The sequence below is a fragment of the Salmo salar genome, chromosome ssa28 (genome assembly GCF_905237065.1).
Source record: "Salmo salar chromosome ssa28, Ssal_v3.1, whole genome shotgun sequence".
NCBI classification, from domain to species: Eukaryota; Metazoa; Chordata; class Actinopteri; order Salmoniformes; family Salmonidae; genus Salmo; species Salmo salar.
Window position 1 is genome coordinate 29,872,501 of NC_059469.1, and position 20,248 is coordinate 29,892,748.

The 20,248-nt window shown below is 44.0% G+C and overlaps 1 protein-coding gene across 3 annotated transcripts in view; it reads right to left on the reverse strand.

The window, feature by feature from the left end:
- Positions 1–20,248, reverse strand: part of LOC106589857 (caskin-2) — a 94,523-nt gene that overhangs the window by 52,628 nt on the left and 21,647 nt on the right. For 2 of the 3 annotated variants that reach the window (XM_045710107.1, XM_014180255.2), the window contains exon 3: positions 1,348–1,399. The exons of the other annotated variant lie outside the window; for it this stretch is intronic. In XM_045710107.1, coding sequence (XP_045566063.1) covers positions 1,348–1,399 — 52 coding nt within the window. The remainder of the gene's footprint in view (positions 1–1,347; positions 1,400–20,248) is intronic. 3 annotated transcript variants of the gene reach the window in all.

Here is a 20,248-nt window from a genome sequence, read left to right on the forward strand (position 1 = left end):
TGCAGGTGCCTTGGTGGAAGAGTGGGGTAACATCTCACAGCAAGAACTGGCAAGTCTGGTCCAGTCCATGAGGAGGAGATGCACTGCAGTACTTAATGCAGCTGGTGGCCAAAACAGATACTGACTGTTACTTTTGATTTTGACGCAGTTGACAGTGAGAGGACGTTTAGTGCCATTTAGCAGCCTCTTTTATCAAAGCGACTTACAGCGGAGTCACGCGTGAATATATTTTACGTATGAGTGGTCGCGCAAATCAAACCCACCATCTCTACCAACTGAGCTACAGAGGACCACACACACCGTACACCACAGAATAAAGCTAGGATTATTTAATATCCTAAATTCTGCCATGGGGAGGTTTGTGCATTGAATCTGTGATGGTGGGTGGGAATAGGGGCTCTCAAGTGGTGCAGCGGTCTAAGGCACTGCATCTCAGTGCTACAGGCGTCACCACAGACCGTGGTTCGATCCCGGGCTGTATCACAACCAGCAGTGATTGGGAGTCCCATAGGGCGGTGCACGATTGGCTCAGCGTCGTCCGGGTTCCGGGAGGGTTTGGCCTGGGGTAGGCCATCATAGTAAAATAAGAATTTGTTCTTAACTGACTTTCCTAGTTAAATAAAGGTTAAATAAATAAAACTAGGATCGAGTCATGTTCAGTCTGAGTGTGTAAGGCTGCATCCCAAATAGTACCCTATTCCTCTATGGTGTTGGTGAAAAGTAGTACCCTATATAAGGGCTAGGGTGCCATTTGGGAGTGTCTAACAGTATCTAACTGGTGATCTACAAATTGGAAGCTTCATTGTTTTGACCTGCCTAGTAATTAGTCAGATAAAAATCCATCCATATCAACCATGTCTCATCTGTCTGTTTTCACTCCTTTAATCCCCCGCCCCTCCTCCTATCTCTCTCCATGCTGAGTGAGTGTTGATTTAGGGTGACTGGTCACTGTTTGTTCACCTCCCACTTCTTCCTTGTGGTCCCTAGGCATCACTGTCATCTATCATGCCCCCCTCTTGCTTAAAAAAAACACACACACACACACACACACACACACACACACAGTCTGGTCTGTCTGTATACAGGTGTGACTGGGTGGTAAGTCTACAGTGAGAACCGACCACAACAGGCATCCAGAGTTAAAGATGAAGACCATGTCAAATCAAATCCAGTGTAGGAGTAACTTTTCCTCCACAGACATGGATTGCATTCCTCTGAGCCAAATAAGTGCAGAGAGAAGATAAACCTCAGCTATGCAAACACGAACACACAAGTCCATCTAACTGACTCACACTCATTAGGAAACACACACACACACACACACACACACACACACACCTCTCTTACCCATCTGAGTCCTGATAGTTGATGTTGAGCCTCTTTGTGGAGCCCAGCAACTCTGAAAAACAAAGGGGGGGTGAAGGGAGGGATGGAAGGAGAGAGGGAAGGAGGTGAAGGAAGGGATGGAAGGAGGGATGGAAGGAAGGAAGGAGGGAACGGGGGTGAAGGGAGGGATGGAAGGAGAGAGGGAAGGAGGGAGGGAAGGAGAGAGGGAAGGAGATGAAGGAAGGGATGGAAGGAGGGATGGAAGGAGGGAAGGGGAGATGGAAAAAGGAATTGGTGACTTGTCTTTTCAACAGAACGCCTAGTGATCTTCCATCACGGCAGGGTCTCTCGGTTTTCACAGCAAGAGCTCACATGTTCCTCTCTTTCTTCATCTCTCGTTCCTGAAATAACATGTCAGAATGGCTGGAGGTTGTTCCCACTCTCTTCTCGCAAATGACACAATTCTAGCAGCTGACTGAAAACGAAACGTTTTTTATTCCATGCAAGCAATTCCCCCGATGAGAATGGAAAACCCCATTGAACCAGACTCATTCTTAGCTTGCTCCAGATCAAACTCCTGTCCGCTCTTCTGCCAATCACATACGGATAGTCAGAGGAATTGAATGGCTAAAGCACATATCTTGGACAAGGCTACATGTCCTAATAGCTGACTTACCCCACAGCAGCCACATTGCCACTTGCCCTAGGCATTAGTGTCTGGTGAACAAGAGTACTTCCCCCATATTTTCTCCTCTCTGACTTCCCTGTAGCCAATAATTTTGTTACGTTATCCTTATTCATTAATTCAATCCAGTCCTACCTCCACTCTCCTACACCCATTCCCTACGTTCTACCCCTCAGCTCCAGGGTCCTTTCCAGGCTCAGCCACCCCATCTAAAGCCTTTCTCTCTGGGCAGTGACACCTCTGCTAGCCCTGCTCTCAGATCCCGGCTCCAGCCTCACTGAGCCCCAACACAGTCTCTCATTCAGCAGGGACCATTCTTCCAACTCTGGCCTACTGGCTTCTCTCTCTCACTGGGCCATGCACAAGAATGTGTACACACACACCAGAGTGTGAATGTTGTGAACAGTAGAAGAGATTGATCCTCAGACAGATCTCTTGGCATTGGTTTCAATCAAAGAAACTGAGAACTTCTATTCTATTCCTACTGAATATTAACAGTGAATTCCTCCTCAATATCAACTCTGTCAATGTGGCTACTGTCTCACCAACTGCTTTTGACCCATGATATAAAAAGGGACACTTCAGGATTTTGGCAATCTTCCCCAGAGTCGGATGAACTCGTGGATACCATTTTTCTATGTGTCTCTGCGTGCAGACTCTGGGGAAGTACTGTACATCCCCAAGTATCCCTTTAAACTCAACCAAAAGTTATATTTCTTCATGGCAGTTTGAATGAGGTGTGTCATATAAGCCAGCCATTCACATGATGATTTCATGTTTCTACAGTGACAGGATAGTTCCACTCACACTGGGCGCGAGTACACACACACACACACACACACACACACACAAGGCAGCTTGCCAAGAGGGGCCTAAACCGCCCCAATGACAGCGAGAGAACAGAGCCTCTAAGAGTTCTAGTTAGAACATGAGCCAACATTCCAGACATAGAATCTCTCTTCCTTTCTCTCCCTTCTTCTTCTTTCTCTGGAAACAGTTACTTCCTTCTCAATAAAAAGGTGGAGGGCTCTGGCTGGCATCACGGTACAGTAAATTACTGCATCCTCAACAGTGTGTGTGTGTGTGTGTGTGTGTGTGTGTGTCAGTCTCCCCTTACAGCGCGTCACACCCAACATCATCATCTGTAATGCAAAACCCTGCCTGCAAAAACACAAAACCACTCACCATGGCCTGCGGGTGTGTTCTACACTAGGAACTTCAGGGAAACACAATACCAACATCAAAAAGGTCTGTTGGATACACACGGGCTACAACAGGGCCATTGAGAGTTGGCACCAAGTACAAAAGCAGGTGAGGAAAACGAGACTGTAAAATCTAACCCAGTCAAGCCTCATTGGCCTTCAATCACCTCACCTAAAAGGCTGTGTGTGTGTGTGTGTGTGTGTGTGTGTTTGTTGGTGTAGCAGGAAGATGACTGGTTTCCAGTGTCTGTGTGAATGTCTGGCTGTAAACATGTCACAGCACATAGTGACGTCAGGTTAGTATCATGGCCATGAAACAAAACACCAAGCAGATGTATCTTCTTTAGGAAAACAGCTCTAATGTTGGAAACAAACATCATTATGTTGTCATCCAGTCACATGTTTTTATTTTCCAACCTGTAGCACACAATATTTTACATACAGCAGGTTTTAAAAGGACAGTTGAACAACTGAAAAAAAAAACAATAGAAAAAAAGATGTCACAGCCCTAGGTAGCCTAGCGGCAGGTAGCCTAGCGGCAGGTAGCCTAGCGGCAGGTAGCCTAGCAATTGGGCCACTAACCGAAAGGTCGCTGGTTCAAATCCCTGACTCAAATAGGTTCAAAAAAATTCAACTGATGTTCCCTTAAGCAAGGCACTTTACCCTAATTGCTCCTGTAATTCCCTCTGAAGAAGATAGTATGCTCAATGAATGAAAACCTGAAAGTTTATTCATGGTTCATTTCACATTGATTTCCATGCCAGGTTATGTGGTCGACTACAGGTGTGGTGCTAGTCACAATAACATACAGTTCCAGTCATGGGTTTGGACACATTCCAGGGTTGTTCTTTCATTTTACTATTTTCTACATTGTAGAATAATACTGAAGACATCAACACAATGAAACAACACATGGAATCATGTGTTAAACCGTCTTGAAGGAGTTGGCACAAACAGTATGCTGAGCACTTGTTGGCTGCTTTTCCCCCTTGTCTTATTCAAACATTTCTGGTGTTACAGCCTGAATTCAAAATAAAAACAATTCTCATCCATCTACCCACAATACCTCATAATGATAATGAAAAAATATGTTTTTAGAAATTTTAGCAAATTTATTGAAAATGAAATACAGAAATATCTCGTTTACATAAGTACTCCACCTCTGAGCCCTTATCTATTTTACATGACTAAGAATACAGATATCTTAAAAATAAAACGTGCCTCACAATCTCGTCATAGTATTTCTGTGCATTCAAATTGCCATCGATAAAAATGCAATTGGGTTCGTTGTCCGTAGCTTATTCCTGTCCATACCATAACCCCACTGCCACCATGGGTACTCTGTTCACAACGTTGACTTCAGCAAACTGCTCGCCCACACGACGCCATACACATGGTATGCGGTTTTCAGGCTGGTTGGACGTACTGCCAAATTCTCTAAAACAACGTTAGAGGCGGCTTATGGTAGAGAAATTAACATTCAATTCTCTGGTAACAGCTCTGGTAGACATTCCTGCAGTCAGCATGCCAATTGCACACTCCCTCAAAACTTGAGACATCTGTGGCATTGTGTTGTGTGACAAAACTTCACATTTAAGAGTGACCTTTTACTGACCCCAGCACAAGGGGCACCTGTGTAATGATCAGCTTCTTGATATGCCACACCTGTCAGGTGGACGGATTATCTTGGCAAAGGAGAAAAGCTCACTAACATGGATATAAACAAATTTGTTCACACAATTTGAGAGAAAAAAGCTTTTTGTGATTATGGACATCTTTCATTTTTATTTCAGCTCATAATTTTGTTCAGTGTAATAACTTCCCCATGCTCTCTTTATTGTTACCCATCTACCAATAGATGGGTAACAATCTTTGCGAGGCATTGGAAAACCTCCATGGTCTTTGTGGATGATTCTGTGTTTGAAATTCACTGCTCAACTGAGGGAACTTAAAGATAATTGCATGTGTGAGGTACAGAGATCAAGCAGATTCAAAAATCACGTTAAACACTATTATTGTACACAGAGTGAGTCCATGCAACTAAATGTGTGACTTGAGCACATTTTTTAGGCTTGCCACAATAAAGGGATTGAATACTTACTAAGTCAATACTTTTCATTTTTTATGAATTTGTAAACGTTTCTAAAACATAATTCCACTTTGACATTGTGGGGCATTGTGTGTAGGCCAGTGACATACCATATCAATTTAACCCAAATGTTAAATTCAGGCTGTAACACAACAAAATGTGGAAAAAGTAAAGGGGTTTGAATACTTTCTGAAGGCACTTTAAGTCATTGAAATGTCATGGCACATTGACAGCAGAAAGAGAGTGGAAAAAATGCCCTGAAATGTAAAAAAACTGAAGCATTGCCTGTTCTCCATCCATCTTTCTATTAAGACCAGCAGTATTCATAGCTAGTGTTTTAATAAAGACTTACTGGATAAACATCAGATATAAACACCATCCAACTCTGTAGAAACATCATGTCCATATCTGGGGTAGCAACACTCATCTGCAGCTCACGTCGTCCTGCTTTGCCTGGCTGCGTTTTGATAGGTGAATAAATTAAACGCTTTAAGTCGGATACTGACAAGCAGATCAGATCGACTGAGAGCAGGTGGGGAAAGGTGAATGTAATTAAAAATAAGGACGAAGTGAGCTGCAGATGAGTGTTGCTACCCCAGATATGGACATGATGTTTCTACAGAGTTGGATGGTGTTTATATCTGATGTTTATCCAGTAAGTCTTTATTAAAAACACTAGCTATGAGTCCCAAATGGCACCCTACTTTTGACCAGAGTTCTAGCGGGAAGGGTAGGGTGCCATTTGGGACATATTCCAGAACATACCGTCAGCAAGCCCAGATGTTTGTAGTTTATATTCACAGACACAGTCAAGGTATGCAAAGTATGACATCTTTATTTAATTTGAACTTTCAGTTCATTTCCACTTGAAGGTGAAAGGTCAAGTAGGGTTGTGGTGGTGGCATCCTAAGACCTCGACATAACTAAATCTGTATTCAAACATGCCTTGTCCTTACTTGTGAGAATGTGCATGTACTGTAGCTAATCTAAACAAAAGTAGGCTACTGCTGCTAGTTACAAGTAGCTACTAAACTAGCCTATATGCAATATATACATAGTGTACAAAATATTAGGAACACCTGCTCTTTCCATGACAGACTGACCAGGTGAATCAAAGTGAAAGCTATGATCCCTTATTGATGTCACCTGTTAAATCCACTTCAATCAGTGTAGATGCGAATGGGCAAGCCAAAAAATGTAAGTGCCTTTGAACAGGGTTTGGTAGTAGATGCCAGGCGCACCAGTTTGAGTGTGTCAAGAACTGCAACGCTGCTGGGTTTTTCACACAACAGTTTCCAGTTTGTATCAAGAATGGTCCACCATCCAAAGGACATCCAGCCAACTTGACACAACTGTGGGAAGCATTGGCGTCAACATGGGCCAGCATCCCTGTGGAACGTTTTCGACACCTTGTGTCCATGCCCCGACGAACTGAGGCTGTTCTGAGGGCAAAAAGGGGTGCAACTCAATATTAGGAATGTGAGGTGTTCCTAATATTTTGTACAATCAGTGTATAGAGTGTAGCTTTAATAATGACACAGCCAGGGCAGGTGTTAGGACTAAGTTGTGCTGGGCTGGATGGCATGACTGTGGGCAGATGGAGTCTCAGAGCTGGCTAGAAGCCTGGAAAAGTGAACAAATCCCTGTGGCTCTCTGGCAATGTGATTATAATGTAGCCTCAGCCTTATACAGTCCAGTTACAGTTCACTGCCTACCAACTACCAAGAGAGAGGCTGTTATAGCACAAGCCATGTCTCAACCAAGGGGATAGGAGTTAATTAGTCTGACACAATATACAGTCAGACACGCTACTGGGACAATAAAGTGTCCTTTCAATAAGAAGATGGGAAGAACGAACAAATGAACGAGAGAGAGAGAGAGAAAACAGCAAAACTTGCAGGGCCTAATTGTCATTCTGCCTCATTATCCTCCATTGATTAGCTAGAGTCATTATTAGGATAGAGTCCTCTGTCTGTCTGGGACTGGTTGTTCTGGGTCTGATCGATCGACATGAGTGTCACCATCGGGTCAAGGGTAACCAATGGAAACATAGAGCACCAGTATCCCAATAACCCTTTCAGTGCCACACAGGCACTCCAACACTGACAATGATGGGAAGCAGGATACAATAGTGGTGTCAAACTTTTTTTTCTTTCTGGAATTACTAGATTCTTTCGGTAGTAGGACATCTGTGAGCTAAATGGAAGTCTTAGTGAATGGAACTGAATGAAATGATCAGAACAATTGGCACACATACAGTATTGTATTTCCTACGTAGAAATATAATCCTTGAGTATGTTTACATGCACACTATTAATTCAACATTAAACTGATTATGGCAGTACGCGGAGTTGGGAACTAGTCATGTAAACAATTTACTCTGCTTATCTTTAAAAAAAATCAGCAAACGGTCAAAATTGAAGAAAGCACACTGATTAAAACCCCTGGTTTTCTGAGGAATCTTTCAAATGATTAGGACATGTAAACAGCTTCACCCGCGTTCCAGCGGTGTATCTGATCTCTCTCTTACGCACGACTGAAAGTACGCACCTTAGAAATAGTTTTCACATACGAACTTTAGAACGTCTGAACTCGGAATATAATAGGCTTTGCATAAATAACATGGTCACTGTGGCAACAACGTTTACTTTGATTGGTGGTCAAAGTCCCATCAGGAAGTCTGATCTCAGATGTGTCCATGGAAACAGGTTTATTAGGGAAATTGTTCTTCTTGCAAAGCATGTAAACGTTTTAAACAAATGTATTATATTAAATCTGACTATCCACAATAATGGTATTATTGCGTGCATGTGAGTGTGCTCATTGATTACATCACTGTGATTTCCTAGCTTGTCCATCTCTATCTAGTCCAGAACAGAGTAGCTCTACGGAAAGAGGAATGCCCTTTAATGAACATTCGCACGCTTCCTGAAGTCTAGACTTAACCTTAACCTGCTCCTGTTTCACCACTACATGACCCTGAGGCTGCCTTCCAAATGGCACCCTATTCCCTACATAGTACACGACCTGTAGGGACCCATAGGGCTCTGGTCAAAAGTTATACACTATGTAGAAGACAGAGCCTCAGATATTTCCTATCAAAGCAAACAACCGATGACAATCTGTCTCTTCAACCAGTGAGCTAAGTAAAGTACATCAGTGTCACTGAAAAAAAACACAAGTATCCCATAAACTGGTGCAGACTCTGGAGCTGGTACTTTATCTACCTTGTCTGCGTGTCAAATGGCACCCTATTCCCTTTATAGTGCACTTGTTTTGACCAGGGACTAGGCTCTGGTCAAAGGTAGCGCACTGAGACGTAGCCCTTTACCTGCAGGCTTGTGCCTTTTACCTGCAGGCTTGTGCATATGGAGAAGGTGGAATGTAAGGCCAGTGGAGTGTTTTACGGTTTGTCTGCCCGCCCGCCCGCCCCTCTGCCTGCCCGCCCCTCAGTCTGCCCGCCCCACAGTCTGCCCGCCCGCCCGCCCGCCCCTCAGTCTGCCCGCCCGCCCGCCCGCCCCTCAGTCTGCCTGCCCGCCCGCCCGCCCCTCTGCCTGCCTGCCTGCCTGCCCGCCCCTCTGCCTGCCTGCCCGCCCGCCCGCCCCTCTGCCTGCCTGCCCGCCCGCCCGCCCGCCCGCCCCTCTGCCTGCCCGCGTAAACATAGAGACATAGTAGAAGACAGGAGAAGGGGGGAGCGGATGGATGGATGGATGGACGGAGGATCTGTTGATTCAGCTGGACTCTTCACAGCAACAGGCCTTAGGGACAATACATGTTTTTGTTTCCGATTACATGTGTGCACTTAAATAAGATGTCAGACTAAACTAATTTAGTCCTTCGTTAGTTGACGGAGGATATTTTCCCAAAATTCTTGCCACATGTTTAAATAGCCTACAGTATGAATTCTTCCATTTGGACAAGACAACCACTCTCGCTTATTTAGGTGACAATATATCACTAACATGTACAAGAAGCAACATTGGCTAGCTAGAGAATGAATAACCCAGCAATATGTAAATATAATAGGCTAATAATAATAATTATAAATCGGGGGGTTCGAGCGCTGAATGCTGAGTGGCTGACAGTTGTGGTATATACTAGTGGTATACGGTCTGATGACAAAACATTTATTTCTAATTAATTACGTTGGTAACCAGTTTATAATAGCAATAAGGCACCTTTGGGGTTTGTGGTATATGGCCAATATACCACGGCTAAGAGCTGTATCCAGGCACTCCACGTTGTGCCTAAGAATAGCCGTGGTATATTGTCCATATACCACACCCCTCGAGCATTATTGCTTAAATATAGGCTAGTAGTTAACTTCACCCAAAAATCACTTATTGTATTATTCACCTCAGCCTTAAAATCATTGCTTATCACCCATTTAATCTCTAAAGGCCTGAGCACAGCCAGTAAACACATCACTACTCCCTCTGGACCAATACATCTTACTCTTACTGTGGTTAAAGAAGTCAGCCTACATAATAAAACCAAAATGATTCCTTCTTTCTGCATTCAACTCGAAGCCTGCAACGTCTACAAATATAATCATGTTACCAGGTACATTGGTTAATAATAGCCTAGCCTACAATCCACAAAAATAAGGCAAAACATTTTAAATAAATAAAAATTGACCATGACCTCAATGGCAAAAACTATAGCTTTTTTTTATGCAATCTAACAAAGGTAGAACAATTACAGGAAAGGAGGTAGAGAGATGGACAAACGCAGATCACCACTCGACAAGTACACAGTTTACACTTTGGTCCACAAGCATGGGAAATAATCTAATCACAAGCATGGGAAATAATCTAATCACAAGCATGGGAAATAATCTAATGACAAGCATGGGAAATAATCTAATCACAAGCATGGGGAAATAATCTAATCAAATGTTGTCACATGTGCCAAATACAACAGGTGTAGACTACACAATAACGAGGCTATATACAAGGAGTACCGGTACCGAGGCAATGTGCTGGAGTACGAGGTAGTTGAGGTAATATGTACATGTAGGTAGGGGTAAAAGTGACAATCATACACATACTGTAAGCCACATCTTATAATGAGTTTAGAATTATTTCCTTTTTATTGGAGTAGTCAAAAGCAATGCACTATAAAAAGGGAATAAGGAGCCTTTTGGGACACAGGCATTGTCCTCTCGCTGTCCTCTGCATGTCTCTGTGTATAGTTGCAGACAAGCAGCACAGGCTTTGTTCCAGTACAATAACTCCATTACCAGAAAAGACTTAATCATCTGAATAAAAGTGAAGGGAGAGAAAGAACGAAAGAGAGAGAAAGAGAAGAGATTTAGAGTTCAAGGAGAGTTTATGTGTCTACCAAACTCGTTTGGCCTTGTCCTGGTTATTGTAGTTTGCGTGTCTTTTAGTTGGGTTGTTTTCCTGCAGTGTATCTGTAAACAAGTCTGGTGAAACAATGCTTTCTGAATTCTACCTCAGAACTATCATCATTCTGTACTGTAGGGTCACTAGCTACTGCCCAGACAAACCTGCAGTGTTGTGTTCGAGACCACTTAAAGAGAGACCGATTCAAGACCAGAGCAAATCGAGACCGAGTCAAGACCAAGACCCGGGTAGGGGGGGGAGACCGAATCAAGAACGGGGGGGGGGGGGGTCAAGGGGTTCGAGACCGAGTCAAGACACAGACCAGAAAAATGACTGAGTCAAGACTGTGATTGTAATTTTGTCAAATCCCCACCATAATAAGAGTTTGAAATATTCAGTAGTTCTGTGTTCATATTTCTGAACAACATATAGATTCTTTTGAAATTCAAAAAACAGTGGAAAAAATTGCATGCTGAGGAAAAATTGAGCCACTCTACAAATGATTACTAACCTAATCATGGTGGGGAACAATGGGCCTTCTACTCCTTCAGAGAAAGGCTAAGGATAAATAAAATAATGATTAGAATAATATAATTATTATTTTATCATTTTCATTGATGTTCTGATTTAACACTCAGGATTTCAGGAAGAAAGCCCTTTCTGACCCCAAGACACAGACGCAAGAGCTTGGAGTTTGCCAAATGTCATTTCAATTATGACTGGAAGAAGGTGCTCTGGTCAGATGAGACCAAAATTGAACGTTTTGGTCAGATACAGCATCGGCATGTTTGACGTCGAAACAGAGATGCATACAAGGAGAGGCACCTCATACCCACGGTGAAATATGGAGGGGGGGTCAGTGATGTTTTGGGGCTGTTTTAATTCCAGAGGTCCAGGGCCACTGGTTAAGATTGATGGCATAATGAATTCCACCAAGTATCAGGCAATTTTGGCTGACAATCTGGTTGCCTCTGCCAGAAGGCTGGGACTTGGCCCTATGTGGACTTTCCAACAAGACAATGACCCGAAACATACCTCAAGATCCACACAGAAATGGTTCTGTGACAACAAAATCAATGTTCTGCCATGGCCATCTCAGTCGCCGGACCTCAATCCAATCGAAAACCTGTGGGCTGAGTGGAAGAGGGCAGTTGATAAGCGCAAACCCAAGAATGTGAAGGATCTTGAAAGGATCTGCATAGAGGAATGGTCCAAAATCCCTCCAAATGTGTTCCTTAACCTTGTCAAACATTACAGGAAAAGACTCCATGCTGTTATCCATGCCAGAGGTGGTTGCACTAAGTACTGAATGAGGAGTGCCAATAATTATGAAACCTTGATTTTGGTTACATTTATTTTCTATTAAATAATTGTATGATTTTGGTTGGTTCCATTGAAACATTAATAAAGTACAGTATTTCTCACGCTGGTATTTTGAGTTTCTCTCTATAATTATATTGTTTATATTTTTTAAAGTATTGTTTGTGCATTGCCAGTCAGGGGTGCCAGTAATTTTGGAGCCCACTGTAGGTTCACCACTGAAGGCCTAGAGGTTCACCCACTGAAGGCCTAGAGGTTCACCACTGAAGGCCTAGAGGTTCACCCACTGAAGGCCTAGAGGTTCACCCACTGAAGGCCTAGAGGTTCACCACTGAAGGCCTAGAGGTTCACCCACTGAAGGCCTAGAGGTTCACCACTGAAGGCCTAGAGGTTCACCACTGAAGGCCTAGAGGTTCACCCACTGAAGGCCTAGAGGTTCACCCACTGAAGGCCTAGAGGTTCACCCACTGAAGGCCTAGAGGTTCACCACTGAAGGCCTAGAGGTTCACCACTGAAGGCCTAGAGGTTCACCACTGAAGGCCTAGAGGTTCACCACTGAAGGCCTAGAGGTTCACCACTGAAGGCCTAGAGATTCACCCACTGAAGGCCTAGAGGTTCACCCACTGAAGGCCTAGAGGTTCACCACTGAAGGCCTAGAGGTTCACCACTGAAGGCCTAGAGGTTCACCACTGAAGGCCTAGAGGTTCACCACTGAAGGCCTAGAGGTTCACCCACTGAAGGCCTAGAGGTTCACCACTGAAGGCCTAGAGGTTCACCACTGCGCAAACATGTATATAATAGATATAAAGGCCATTAACATACTGTATTAATGTTTTAAAAAAGGAGTGTGTATTTGGCCTGGTGAAGTGGTTTTATGTGCTGACTGAATGGAAGCTGATAATTATTCGTTTTTTTACTCTGCTAGTCTTGGGAATAAATTACAAGTCCTCACTGTCTGAGACGAGTCAATACCGAGTACGAATGTATCCGACGCCAAGACCGAGACACTCTGGAGACCTGACTCGAGTACCACAACACCGCAAACCTGAGTTAAAACCAACCAAGTCTGCAGGTGAGATCTGCACGACCATTGCTGATAGGAGTGAGTTAGCTTACATGGGGCGGCAGGTAGCCTAGTGGTTAGAGCATTGGACTAATAACCAAAAGGTTGCTAGATCGAATCCCTGAGCTGACAAGGTAAGAATCTGTCGTTCTGCCCCTGAACAAGGCAGTTAACCCACTATTCCGAGGCTGTCACTATAAATAAGTTGTTCTTAACTGACTTGCCTAGTTAAATGAAGGTTAAATAAAAAAACATTCATGTGTAAACTGAAATAGCAATTATCCGTTTCATAACAAATTACAGATATCTATCTGCACAATAGCCCAAAATACAGTATAGACCTACTCCCTACCGACTGGAACCATGTTAATTGGCTCACATCCTGAATTGGCAAAACAACACCCAGGCCAAGCCGTGTGTAGCTGTCTGAAGTCACCACTGACACGAAGAATGTGAAAACACCTTGGTGATCTTACAAGATCAGCATTAACCCACACGCCTGGTTATCTGAATGGAGCCAAACAGTAACGGTAGAGAGTCTGAATGTCACAAGCACATACACGCACATGCTCAACCATTAGTGGAAGAGTCATTACGTTCTCTAATTTGACCTAAAAGGCCAGAAACTGTACACTTTGTGTAATGAGGAAATTCACTCAGTGGCCCAAACCCTGTGAACTACTAGCTAGGCTAGTTCTCTTAAGTGTTACACTTAATAGAACCTACTGACTTTATTGGTGAAGCCAATAAGAGGGAGAATCACCTATTATTGATCTTGTGAGATCGATGCAACAGATAAGCCTGTGCCCAGGTAACCAGCTTGTCCTTAGCCCTCTCTCCCCTCCCCCACCTAAATCATGACTAGACTACCCCACCCCCATCATCTCTGCTAAGGTAAAGTAACCTAACCGCAACCTGGAACAATATATCTAAGCTGGGAAGAATGGATTCCCATCAATGTCTGCCTTAGTTCACTGTACCCTCCCCTTACACATTATGCGTCTAAGGTACTAGGGTACTAAGTACTAGGCCTCCCTCACAGTAAAGACCCCCATTGGAAATGACTGAGTGACTTCCATCTGAAGGGAGAAATTCAAAAGGCTTGGAGTGCATCAAGCCTAATTTATAAATACGCACAAGTGTGCAGCCCCCCAATTAGTTACTCAGCGCAACAACGCAGGACCGCCATTTTGCGTATCAGAACGAGACAAGAGCCTTTTAAAACATCCAGAACAGGGAACAGATGAAGGGTACTGGGGGTCACAATATAACCTCCATCTCTGTATCTAACATCCTGTCAGGAGAATCAGAGACTTCATGGGGCATAGCAGATCAAAGCAGCTGCAGCTTCTAGACTACAAAAGCAGCTTCCTGCTGATTCTCATTAAAGTTACTACTGATATAGGCCTATTCCCTAAGGAGCACTTCACACACACACACAAGCCATTTTTGTCAGACAATAACATCCATCCATACATGCACAAACAATACCAAAATCACTGTATACCACTCCTACAGACAAGGTTTTCACTTCGTCTTTCCTCAGCCGTATCAAGCAGACAACTCATGACAACTGTTATAGGGCAAGTACAGGCAAGCCTGGATAAGTGTCTACAGCACCTGGGGCTACAGAAATACACTATATATACACACACACACAAAAGTATGCCAAGACCCATTTAAATGAGTGGATTCAGCTATTTCAGCCACACCTGTTGCTGACAGGTGTACACAATCGAGCCCACAGCCATGCAATCTCCATAGACAAACATACAAACAATTTATTTCACCTTTACTTAACCAGGTAGGCTAGTTGAGAACAAGTTCTCATTTACAACTGCGACCTGGCCAAGATAAAGCAAAGCCGTGTGACACAGACAACACAGAGTTACACATGGAATAAACAAACAAGCCAATAACACAATAAACAAGTCAATGACACAGTAGAAAAAAGAAAGTCTATATACAGTGTGTGCAAAATGCATGAGGTAGGCAATAAATAGACCATAGTAGCGAAGAATTAGGATTTAGCAGATTAACACTGGAGTGATAAATGAGCAGATGATGATGTGCAAGTAGAGATACTGGTGTGCAAAAGAGCAGAAAAGTAAATAAAAACAGTATGGGGATGAGGTAGGTAGATTGGGTGGGTGGGCTATTTACAGATGGACTATGTACAGCTGCAGCGATCAGTTAGCTGCTCAGAAAGCCAATGTTTAGAGTTTGTGAGGGAAATATAAGTCTCCAGCTTCAGCGATTTTTGAAATTCTTGATTTTTGAAATGTTCCAGTCACTGGCAGCAGAGAACTGGAAGGAAAGGCGACCAAATGAGGTGTTGGCCTTGGGGAGGATCAGTGAGATATACCTGCTGGAGCGCATGCTACGGGTGGGTTTTGTTATCGTGACCAGTTTACTGAGATAAGGCGGAGATTTACCTAGCATAGACTTAGATGACCTGGAGCCAGTGGGTCTGGCGATGAATATGTAGCGAGGGCCAGCCGACTAGAGCACACAGGTCGCAGTGGTGGGTGGTATAAAGTGATTTGGTAACAAAACGGATGGCACTGTGATAGACTGCATCCAGTTTGCATCCAGTTTGCTGAGTAGAGTATTGGAAGCTATTTTGTAGATGACATTGCCGAAGTCGAGGATCGGTAGGATAGTCAGTTTTACTAGGGTAAGTTTGGCGGCGTGAGTGAAGGAGGCTTCGTTGCGAAATAGAAAGCCGATTCTAGATTTGATTTTGGATTGGAGATGCTTAATATGAGTCTTGAAGGAGAGTTTACAGTCTAGCCAGACACCTAGGTATTTATAGTTGTCCACATATTCTAGGTCAGAACCGTCCAGGGTGGTGATGTTAGTCGGGCGGGTGGGTTGTGGGCAGCGAACGGTTGAAAAGCATGCATTTAGTTTTACTAGCGTTTAAGAGCAGTTGTAGGCCACGGAAGGAGTGTTGTATGGCATTGAAGCTCGTTTGGAGGTTAGTTAGCACAGTGTCCAAGGAAGGGCCAGAAGTATACAGAATGGTGTCTTCTCCGTAGAGGTGGATCAGGGTATCACCTGCAGCAACAGCGACATCATTGACATTGACAGAGAAAAGAGTCAGCCCGAGAATTGAACCCTGTGATACCCCAATAGAGACGGCCAGAGGTCCGAACAACAGGCCCTCCGATTTGACACACTGAACTCTGTCTGCAAAGTAGTTGGTGAACCAGGCGAGGCAGTCATTAGAGAAACCAAGGCTATTGAGTCTGCCGATAAGAATACGGTGATTGACAGAGTCGAAAGCCTTGGCCAGGTCGATGAAGACGGCTGCACAGTACTGTCTCTTATCAATGGCGGTTATGATATCGTTTTGTACCTTGAGGGTGGCTGAGGTGCACCGTGGGGGGGGGTCGATAACAGGGGCAACAGTGAGAGACTTATTTCTGGAGAGATACATTTTTAAAATTAAAAGTTTGAATTGTTTGGGCATAGACCTGGAAAGCATGACAGAACTTTGCAGGCTATCTCTGCAGTAGATTGCAACTCCTCCCCCTTTGGCAGTTCTATCTTGATGGAAAATGTTGTAGTTGGGTATGGAAATCTCAGCATTTTTGGTGGCCTTCCTAAGCCAGGATTCAGACACGGCAAGGACATCAGGGTTGGCAGAGCGTGCTAAAGCAGTGAGTAAAACAAACTTAGGGAGGAGGCTTCTGATGTTAACATGCATGAAACCAAGGCTTTTTCGATCACAGAAGTCAACAAATGAGGGTGCCTGGGGACACGCAGGGCCTGGGTTTACCTCCACATCACCCGAGGAACAGAGGAGGAGTAGGATGAGGGTACGGCTAAAGGCTATCAAAACTGGTCGTCTAGAGCATTGGGGACAAAGAATAAAAGAAGCAGATTTCTAGGCGTGGTAGACCAGATTCAGGGCATAATGTGCAGACAGGGGTATGGTGGGGTGCGGGTACAGGGGAGGTAAGCCCAGGCACTGAGTGATGATAAGAGAGGTTGCATCTCTGGACATGCTGGTTATAATGGGTAAGGTCACCGTATGTGTGGGAGGTGGGACAAAGGAGGTATCAGAGGTATGATGAGTGGAACTAGGGGCTCCATTGTAAACTAAAACAATGATAACTAACCTAAACAACAGTATACAAGGCATATTGACATTTGAGAGAGACAAAGCGTGGCATAAAGCAATCACAGGTGTTGATTGGGAGAGCTAGCTAAGACAACAACGGGTAAGACAACAACAGCTAATCAGCTAAGACAACAACAACAGGTAAAATGGCGATGAATGGGCAGAGAGGGTCGGTTAACTACACACAGAGCTTGAGTTCCCGGCTGGGGCCGACAGATAAATAAACAGAATGGAGTACCGTGATTAATGGACAGACCAGCAGGCATCAGCTATGTAGCCAAGTGACCATAGGGTCCAGGGGACAGCAATAGATGGAACAGGGAAGACGCAGAGTAGTCGCTACTACGCTAGCACGCGGGCGACATGGTGCTTAAAGTTAGTAGTCCGGGGCTAGTAGAAGCGTCTGCTCCGACGGAGGCCGGTTGGAGGCACAGCGGATGGAGTATTCGTCGGCAGACCAGTCGTGGTGGTGCGGCGGGGCGCCGTGTCGACAAAAGATCCAAGCCAGATGGCAAAAGAGGTATTGTAGTTGTAGTAATTTAGTTTGCTAGCCGGGAGATGCGCCTGGCTCACGGCTAACTGGTGCTAGCTTCGGGGCAGTTAGCCACTATAGCCACTCGGTAGCAGCGGTGATCCGGTGCCAAGGTCCAGAGCTTACGGCAAGGATACGGTGGAGTAGTAGATTCTAGCCGTGTTTGGGTGGAGTCCGGGTGAACAACTAAGTAGGCCGGGAGGTGGGCCTGGCTCAGGGCTAGCTTCGGTACTGGGTCACTCGGTGGCAGCTAGCTAGCTGTGAAGATCAGGAGTAATGGTCCAGGGTTTACGGCAGGAATCCGGCGTTGTAGTGGAGAAACAGTCCGATAATGGTAGGCTGGCAAGTATTATCCAGGCTAAAAAAGGGCTGGTATCTGTGCAGAAGGTAAAGGCCGCTAGCAGTGGCTAACAATGACTAAATAGCTTGTAGCTAATTAGCTTCTAATGACTAGGTGGTTCGGTTCCGTATCACATTGGGTGAGGCAGGTTACCAGAAGGTATAATTGATTTAAAAAATGGAAAAGAGAATGAAAATAAAATTGAAATATATAGAAAAAAGGACGAAAAATACAAAAGTACACAAGAGGACGAACAAAACACGTCTGCACTGCTCCGCCATCTTGGATGAGAGGCAGTAGAATGGCAGTAGAATGGCCTTACTTTGGGAAAAAAATGGTGTTTGACCAGATACAATGCTATTTCACAGTAAACAAATTGACAACAGACTTTCAGCACGCTTATAGGGAAGGACACTCAACAAGCACAGCACTTACACAAATGACTTGATGATTGGCTGAGAGAAATTGATGATAACATGATTGTGGGGGCTGTCTTGTTAGACTTTCATGCAGCTTTTGACATTATCGATCATAGTCTGCTGCTGGAAAAACTTGTGTTATGGCTTTACACCCTCTGCTTTAATGTGGATAAAGAGTTACTTGTCTAACAGAACACAGAAGGTGTTCTTTAATAGAAGTCTCTCAAACATAATCCAGGTAGAATCAGGAATTCCCCAGGGTAGCTGTTTAGGCACCTTACCAGTGTGTCTATGTATGCGGATGACTCAACACTATACACGTCAGCTACGACAGCAACTGAAATGACTGCAACACTTAAAGAGCTGCAGTTAGTTTCAGAATGGGTAGCAAGGAATAAGTTAGTCCTAAATATTTCCAAAACAAAAAGCATTGTATTTGGGACAAATCATTCACTAAACCTCAACTACAGCTCGTAATAAATAACGTGGAAATTGAGCAAGTTGAGGTGACTAAACTGCTTGGAGTAACCCTGGATTGTAAACTGTCATGGTAAAAACATATTGATACAACAGTAGCTAAAACGGGGATAAGTCTGTCAATAATAAAGCACTGCTCTACCTTCTTAACACTATCAACATGGCAAGTTCTACAGGCCCTAGTTTTGTCGCACTTAGACTACTGTTCAGTAGTGTGGTCAGGTGCCACAAAGAGGGAAATTGCAGCTGGCTCAGAACAGGGCAGCACGGCTGGCCCTTAAAAGTACACGGAGAGCTAACATTAATGACATGCTTGTCAATCTCTCATGACTCAAAGTGAAAAAGAGATTGACTTCATCCCTACTTGTTTTTAGGTGTTGACAAGCTGAATGTACCGAGCTGTCTGTTTAAAATACTTGCACACAGTTCGGACACCCATGCATACTAGTGATGCACCGAAATGACATTTTTGGCCGATACCGATATCCAATATTTTCCTTGCCCCCCAAAAACGATACCGATAATTAAACTTTTAGCGGCCTTTTAAGCATTCTAGTACAGTTAAATAGTTAACACACACACACACACACACACACACGGATGCAGCGGTCTAAGGCACAGTGCAAGAGGCGTCACTATAGTCCCTGGTTCGAATCCAGGCTGTATCACATCCGGCCGTGATTGGGAGTCCCATAGGGCGGCGCACAATTGGCCCAGCGTCATCCGGGCCGTCATTGTAAATAAGAATTTGTTCTTAACGGACTTGCCTAGTAAATAAAGGTTACACACACAAACACCAAATAGTTATTTTGTTGGCATTTACGCATGTCCCCATTACCAATAAAACATGTTAATTTGCTCAGTCGTTTCATTCTCAACCAGGATTTCTATGGAACGCCGTTTGGGTCTTTGCATGTCAAAAAAAGATACGTCAAATAACACTATTTGACGTGTCAAATCAGCTTGTTGACCAATCAGGACCTGAATAGGACTGCACGTCACATAATAATTTAACGCGTTCATACATTTTTTACGTAGTTATTACACAATCACTCGTATTTCATATGTCACAACAATTCATCGATACGTATAATATGATGCTGGTAAATTTGTCTGTGCACCAACAGTGCTGCTCATAAAAAAAAGCTATTTTGCTCATGGATGCAAACAATGTTCTTCCCCAAAAACATAGCAAAACGACATAATATTGGCGTTATCTAAAATAACCCTAATTTATAAGACAGTTCTTATTTGATTAATGGTGGTCGGACCCATCTATGTGAAGCTAGCGACAATAAGGATTAGCCACAATTAGCCA